The sequence below is a fragment of the Bidens hawaiensis genome, unplaced genomic scaffold (assembly GCF_021521415.1).
Source record: "Bidens hawaiensis isolate Kalapana, Puna unplaced genomic scaffold, B.hawaiensis_p1.1 tig00007049_1, whole genome shotgun sequence".
Taxonomy (NCBI): domain Eukaryota; kingdom Viridiplantae; phylum Streptophyta; class Magnoliopsida; order Asterales; family Asteraceae; genus Bidens; species Bidens hawaiensis.
This window is the reverse complement of record NW_027491485.1, coordinates 532338-540501: the sequence shown is the minus strand read 5'-3', so window position 1 is coordinate 540501 and position 8164 is coordinate 532338. Positions and strand designations below refer to the sequence as shown.

Sequence of the window (8164 nt, the reverse complement as noted above, 5' to 3'; positions counted from 1 at the left end):
TTTATATAGATCTACTGTAGCTTATAAACATGTCGTGAATGACTTTAATCCCACTTGACTAGGGGGTGAGTGTGAGAACACCTAACCATGGTAGATAATTAACCAAACTTCACTTTTGCATCCTCGTATTTATATGACTCCTCTGCTTTGCAATCTATTTGACAATTGACCCTTCTCTTCTCATTCTTATTTTTCTTCTTCTTTCTCTACAAGTTTATTCTAGAGAGAGAAAAACTGACTCAACATACAAAGATTTAGAGACAGAGTGAGGTTGTTCTTATATTATATCAACAATGTTGCACTTTCTAAGATTTCTCACACTCGGTTTATTAATCGTTGTTGCGATTTGTGCTAGTGACAATGTTGTTTCCAGGTGAATATTGTTTGTTTGATTTTTATATGAAATTGATTATTGCTTTTAACATAGGCTTATTTGATTCATTAATGTTTTTATCTTTTCAGTGATAATAAACATGAGTTGCAAAGCTTAACAAGAAACTCGACGAATGTAGATAGGTTAGTTACCCTTAATTCAAGCGTATCGCGTGTGATTTCTTTGTTAAAAAGCCTTAATAGTTAATACGTTAATTTGAGTGATAACAGATTTACCAAGGAAAGGAATGATAATGCTGTTGATGATCCAGAAATGGTAGCTTCCATGGTTCAAATGTGAGTATTTTTATTTTTATTTTTATTTTTTAAAATTTAGTTTTCTCTAATTTTCAATATTCGGGCATGTGCCATTTATATGTTTAAAAACATGTTTATCTCCTTAATAATGATTCGATCTTGGTATTATATATTGAAAAGGTAGAATTGCATATATTAAAAACGAGTTCTAAACATTAATGCAAAAAAAGATGATTTATGGTTAAAGGCAACGTGTGACATGATCGCCTCTTATAAAGGTACACATGGTTGTACGGTATCAACTAAACCGAGTGATATCGGTACTATCATGTCGGTGTTTATATATAATTATATAAACATATAGTATTGTTATTTTATGGGCAATCTATGTAATACATTTGTCTATACAATTATATAAAGTACACACTATTTAATATAATTCCACTCAAGATACATTGTATTATTTTTCTTATTTAAAGGATATCCAGTTAACGTCGATGGATATCTTATGTATAGACGAAAGCCCCCTAAACCTTACGTAGTGGATGGTCTTAAGAGTAATATCCTCAAATTTACCAAATTCCCATCTCACACTTTATACCTTGCACATAACAATAGTGTGATCTATTCACATGACCCATTGACCCGTTAAGATCATGTATTTTAATATATAATAATAATTTCTTGGTTTCACGTTTATTTAATCCATCACGATAATGTATGTCTGTAGCTTATAAATACGATATTGTATGACCAAACTATAAGAAAACGACGACATTTGATATCATAACAGACCGTTTTATCATTAAAAAAACTTTTCATCAAAAAGTATGATTCTTAGAAATGTGATTAGGCTTTTATTCCTTTTTCCCTATTCTTCATCCTCCTTTTTATAATTCTCCTTATTATTATATTCCCATGATCCATGTCTGGTGACTAATAATAAAAACAGTATAGCAGTAAGTATTTATATTCTAATTCAACCAAACTTTGAATCCCCATCGATACAATCTTCACGTGTTGCCATATTTACCTAAACAATCATGAATTCTGCATGCATGTACATTAAATTCGATTGCTAAACACCACTTTGACTCGACCCCACAAACTGGACCTTTGGTCTAGCAAACAGATCTGGCCTGCAAAGTCTCGTGGGACAATATTATGAAGTCGACACTTCCATGTCCACATTTAATGACCTTTCTGATTTATGTATAAACATTTCACCTCACCGACATTACAATTTAACTAGATCCAACAATTATTATTGTCATCACTACATGACTAGTTAGCAGCATTTATTTGGTTGTCAAGAAAGTCATGTAGTTTCCGTAGAGTCCGTATGAGTGCTGTTGATACTCCTCATATATATTGACCCACCGCCAATATTGTTCACTCCTTTATGATATATACTTGTATATGCTTTTGTATATAAATAAATAAATAAGCAACGGTTACAAACCAAAGTCCCTTAATAAATAATGAAAACAAAGTAGTAATAATAACTAGAGGTTTGAAACTCAACATGACTAGTGTCTTTTATGGTATATTTTACATCACTTTCTTCCTTCCGATAACGATGTGAGATGTGAGATGTGAATGCCAATTTTTATAGATATTTTTTTTCACTAGCGTGTAAATGTGTCGAACTGAAGTCATTGTTTAACTTCACAGAGTTTCAAACTTGACTTTTATATGTAAAGTTCAAGTTCGGGCTCTTCTCTGAATTTGAACTTAGCTCATGCTCTGCATATTTATTAATTTATTATTTTTTTTATGAATAACACATAATTATTTTTTTATGTGCTTATAATTATAGTTTTACACGCGCAATACTTATATTTTAGTTGCTTATCATATTAATATATAATTATATTTTATATAAATAATAAGCCCGCTTGAGCTCTCAAGGCTAGTCAAACTTGGTATATGAAGACCCCAGACTCCGCCTCACTTATTAAGCATGCTTCGGTTTAGACTCACACCCAGGTTCACACACATTTATTATCGACTAGGTTCAAACTTTTTACGAAAATATCTTGAGCAGCTTACGAGTGACTCAACTCGTTTACCTATCTATTTAAGCCTCCAAACAAGTTCAGCAAACTGATTTTAACCCATTTAATTTTGACTTTGTGGCACTCTATATTAGAAGCCTGATACATCACAGTTAGGGCCGTCCAAACCGCTCGTCGCTCGAACTCGCTCGCCGCTCGCTCGGTATTGCTCGGAAAATGCTCGCTCGTTTTTTCGCTCGATTGTAAACGAGCCGATCTGCTCGGTTCGGTTTGCAAACGAGCCAAGCAACGAGCAAGGTCTGCTCGGTTCGGCTTGAATATTTTTAATTTATTTTATATATAATTATATATGAACAAATATATAATTAGAGGTACGGTTCGGTTCAGAGAGCCGAGGGTCTCTCTGAAAACCACCTCTCTATCACGTTGGATAGAGGTACGGTATGCCTACATCCCACTCTCCCCAGACCCTACTTATAGCTTTGCTATTGGTGAGACTTCACTGGGTATGATTTGATTGATGATTGATATATGAACAAATATATAAATATATATACAAACACATAAACATAAGCTTACAATTTTTTTAACCCTTTTAAAATTTTTATATTCCGTCAATTTTATAGTTTTATTTGTTTTATTCAAGTTTTTAGAATACTGGAGGTTTGTTTACTTGATCAATTTATTTCGCTTCAAATTTACTTTTAATAAAACTTTACAATCTGTTAAACGTTTGTCTAAAAATTACTAATTTATTTATAAAACATATAATTTACAACCTTCAAACTTGTTTCTTATTTAAAATTTTAGATTGAAAAAGAAATAAATAATGCTCGAAATCGCTCGATGTTCGATCGAAAAATGCTCGATTCGATTTTTGTTTGTTTCAGTTTTCGCTCGGTTCGAATTTCAGCTGTTCGGTTCGGTTGTAAACGAGCCAAGCAACGAGCAAGCCTTCGCTCGGTTCGGCTCAGCTCGTGAACAGCCATAATCACAGTATAATAAACGGATTACTAAAAGCATGGTGGTTTTGACAAAATATACAGGAGCATTCGTAACAGCACAGAGAGAAGGAAACTAGGTTACTTCTCATGCGTGCATGATACCGGAAACCCGATCGACGATTGTTGGCGGTGTGACAAAAACTGGCAACGCCACCGCAAGCGCCTAGCAGAATGTGCAATCGGGTTTGGACGGAACGCGATCGGTGGCCGTGACGGTAAATACTATTATGTTACCAATCCTAACGACGATGACGCTGTAAACCCTAAACCCGGAACCCTAAGATACGCTGTCATCCAAGACAAACCATTATGGATCGTCTTTAAACGAGACATGGTTATAACCTTAAAACAAGAACTAATCATGAACAGTTTCAAAACAATTGATGCACGTGGAGTTAATGTTCATATTGCAAATGGAGCTTGTATCACAATCCAATATGTTACAAATATTATTATACATGGTTTGCATATTCATGACTGCAAGCGGACCGGTAATGCTATGGTTCGAAGCTCGCCTTCTCATTATGGTTGGAGAACTATGGCGGATGGTGATGGTATTTCGATCTTTGGCGGAAGTCATATTTGGATTGATCATAACTCTTTATCTAACTGTGCCGACGGTCTGATTGACGCTATTATTGGTTCAACCGCAATTACTATTTCTAATAACTTATTCACTCATCATAATGAGGTATAAACTATAAAGTTTAAACCATTCTGCATGTTCGCATGAACTGAAATTACATAAGAAGCTAATAATTTTGGTTTCGGTTCATAGGTAATGTTATTGGGTCATAGTGATTCGTACACGCGTGACAAGGTTATGCAAGTGACGGTTGCTTACAACCATTTTGGAGAAGGTCTTGTTCAGAGAATGCCAAGGTATGTAACAATTAACAAACCCGTTATGCCCGATACCAAACCGACCCGACCTGACCCGCTTATGTTGTGATCTTGCTTGTGTGTGCAGGTGTAGACATGGGTATTTCCATGTTGTAAATAATGACTACACACACTGGGAAATGTATGCGATCGGTGGCAGTGCAAACCCGACTATTAACAGTGAAGGCAACCGATATGTTGCACCAGCTGACCCGAATGCGAAAGAGGTATAAATATACAAAGCCCACAATCTTTTTCTCTGATTTTCTTTAGTATATCTTACTAAACTACCATTGCGGGTGCGGTTTACTTGATCCAGGTGACAAAGAGAGTGATAACGACCGGGAAATGGAAGCATTGGAACTGGAGATCACAGGGAGACTTAATGTTGAATGGTGCATACTTCACACCATCGGGTGCAGGCGCGGGAGACAGTTATGCAATGGCTTCGAGCCTAAGTGCTCGATCGTCTTCTGTGGTTGCTACTCTTACCTCCAGTGCGGGTGCGCTTTCTTGCCGCCGAGGAAGACAGTGTTAAATTGATTCATTTTGGTGAAATACAGAAGGAAATAATCTTTTATATTTATAGAATTACTGGTCCCATTGCTAAAAGTTCAACCTCGGCTCTGCTCGCCAGAAGCGTTGTTCTCAAGTCACATTTCCATTATTAAAATCGCATTGTTACACTACGAACCTATCACGAGTCTGTAAATTTCTGTAGTTTACATGTAATTCTCTTGATAGAGAGCAGTTATCAACATCTAAGTATGTTTAGTGAGTGATTATTCGATATGGAATAACACAAGAGTGTTCGGATATGTTTTTGTCGATTATATAAGGATTTACGTGTAAAATTAACCTTAAATAAACAAAATAATCGATCGCAAACGATTTTAAGTTTAAAGCTATCAACATTTCAAACAAATGGATAAAGGAAAATTTCAGAAAGGCGTACCGATCCCGCTTCTTGTTTCGGTAGGGCTATACAAAGCCGACCTGTTAAGCGGTCTATTTTCTTCCAACTGCCTAACAACCTCATCCATTGAAGGTCTAACTGATGCAACCGGTGCACAACACCCCATTGCGAGCTTCAATGCTTGCAGCACACCTTCTTCCATTGGACTCCTAATCCCCTTCAACAACTCCACATCAAAAACCTCCATTGTTGTTTCCTCTAAAACCGCAGCTTTTACAACCGAAGGCAAATCAATAGGCTCTCCTTTCCCTCCGTTCTTCCCGGGTTTTTTTCCTAACAAAATCTCCAACAACAAGATCCCAAATGCGTACACATCGGTTCTTGAATTACAGTTCTTTATCTTTTGTAGATCTGGGGCCTTGTAGCCATCGGTTTTCGCAAGTGCCACTATTTCATCAACCACCAACGGGATCATTAGCTTGTAGAGCCCAAAATCCGTGACCCGGGCGACAAAAAAGTCATCCACAAGCATGTTTCTTGACCGTATGTTGCCATGTGTAACGGGTGGGTCCATACCTGTGTGCAGATATGCAAGTCCCTTGGCTATAGCCAACGCAATCTTGTGCCGCCTTGCCCAATTCAAGACCGGTTTCCCTGGTCTTGATTCTGTAAACAATAATTATAATAATTATAAATCAATCAATTAAACAAACACATAAACAGTCTATATATGGTTATAACTTATAACATATAAACACATAAACAGTCTATATATGGTTATAACTTATAACATATAAATATACCATGTAAAAGTTCATCGAGAGTTCGGTTCGGTAGATAATCGTAAATAAGAAGCTTTTCGCCTCTTTGCCCTTGATAAAAAGCTCTCAATGGGATCAAACTATCATGTCTAACTCTCCCCAATTGCTTAATCACCATCATACACGAACCCGAATCGTTACAACTTGATTCCCTTATTAACCTCAACGGCAATCGTCCCACCATTCAAAAGCTTCGCCTTGTACACCGTCCCATAGCTAGTTTTCTCCATAACCTGACCCGTCGCATTCAACACATCCTCGGTTGTCAAATGCTCACCCCCTTGAAACAAAATCAACCTCCCTTGACTACCACCACCACTAACACCACCACCACCATCGTCATCGTCATCGTCAACGTCAACGTCGTCTACATCCTTAAACTCCTCATACTCCTCATCAAAACTATTCCTTTTCTTACCTTGATAATACCCGATCAACAACGACGCAACAACAACCACACCGGCCATCAAACTAATCACAACAACCGCAACCACACCCGACCATCTTCCACACCTCTTCAAAGGGGGCCCACATAAACTAGCATCATTCCCTTCAAACACATCCACCCCAAATCTTGACCCACCAAAATCAGGCAAAACCCCACTAAAATTATTATAAGAAAGATTCAATCTTTCCAACTTTAATTCAACCAAACCCTCAGGAACCAACCCAGTAAACTTATTACCACTTAAATCAAGCTCCTTTAACCCAGTAAACCCAGTAATAAATTCAGGAACACCCCCAGTAAAAAAATTACCCCCAAAATCAAGAACCATTAAACTATTACAACTAACATCAGGCAACCCGGGTTTCGGAACCGACCCGGTTAACGAATTACCATGAACCCGAAACGAAATTAATTTACCATTATCACACAAATTCCAAATGGATACCGGGACCGACCCGGATAACAAATTGTTACTGAAATCAATATCTTGTAAAGAAGAGCTGTATCCGAGTTCAATTGGGATGTGACCCGTGATTGAATTGGACGAAAGGTAGAGGCTTTGAAGGGTTTGAAGGTTACTGAGATCCGGTGGGATGTGGCCGGAGAGATTGGCTGATGGGAGTTGAAGAGATAAGAGATTGAGAGATGGGTTTTGAGAGAGAGTGAGGTTAGCCCAGTTTGGTGAAGAGAGTGGTGTGCAGTTGAGTTGGGTTTTGTTGGTGAAGACCCATTTGAGGCCACGCCATTGGCATAATGGGGTGGTGGTGTTCCATGAGGAGAGTATTAAGTTTGGTGTGGTGGTGGTGGTGCCTTGGATTGATGGTTTGATTATGGTGAGGAGGAGTGTGATGTCGTGGGATGGTGAATAAGAAGAGTGTGTGAGTGTGAAGAAGAAGAAGAAGAAGAAGAAGGTGAGAAGGAGAAATGGAACCGCCATTGATGATGCAGAGTGAGTGATTGTGGGAAGTTGTGTTGGGAGAAAGTGAGAGTGCTGGTTTTGATTTGCGAGGAAAAATATTTGAAATGATGGGGGTGTGGTTCTTTAAATAGTGGCCGTTGGATGATGATCAGACGGTTGAGAGTAGGAGGTGGGTGCGTGTTACAAGTAACGGGTCATTTTGGGATTTTAACTCCACATAAGGTTATTTGAATATCAATCATGTTTATACATTTGTATAGGGTTATATACTTATACAGTTATACGAGTTATGTAGGTGTAGAATTTTGTAATTTTGTGTGAATGAGAGTTAAGTGTTTGAATCTTATACGGTTTTTATATAGGCTATACCACCCGTATCGACCGGAAGAAGTTGTCATCATGTCCACTTCATGCATTAGTATGTGAGGGATATACAACTCCTATACTTCCAATATGAGTCGTATAGAGTTTGAATATAACGACCCTTTATATGTTGAAATAGAACTTTAGTCGGTTTTAACACTAG

At 37.5% G+C, this 8164-nt stretch overlaps 1 protein-coding gene and 1 pseudogene across 2 annotated transcripts; one reads left to right on the top strand and one right to left on the bottom strand.

The window, feature by feature from the left end:
• Positions 1 to 5072, top strand: LOC143634440 (putative pectate lyase 8). The gene is made up of 7 exons (XM_077102526.1): positions 1 to 373; positions 463 to 516; positions 604 to 669; positions 3695 to 4343; positions 4431 to 4534; positions 4623 to 4761; positions 4854 to 5072. The coding sequence occupies exons 1-7, from the start codon at positions 294 to 296 to the stop codon at positions 5070 to 5072; spliced, it is 1311 nt and encodes a 436-aa protein (XP_076958641.1). The 5' UTR covers positions 1 to 293.
• A 396-nt stretch (positions 5073 to 5468) lies between these two features.
• On the bottom strand, positions 5469 to 7845 carry LOC143634439 (putative kinase-like protein TMKL1; annotated as a pseudogene). The gene is made up of 2 exons (XR_013153854.1): positions 6254 to 7845; positions 5469 to 6116 (listed from the first exon to the last, which is right to left on the bottom strand). The product of XR_013153854.1 is annotated as a putative kinase-like protein TMKL1 (transcript).
• Positions 7846 to 8164: the final 319 nt, after the last annotated feature.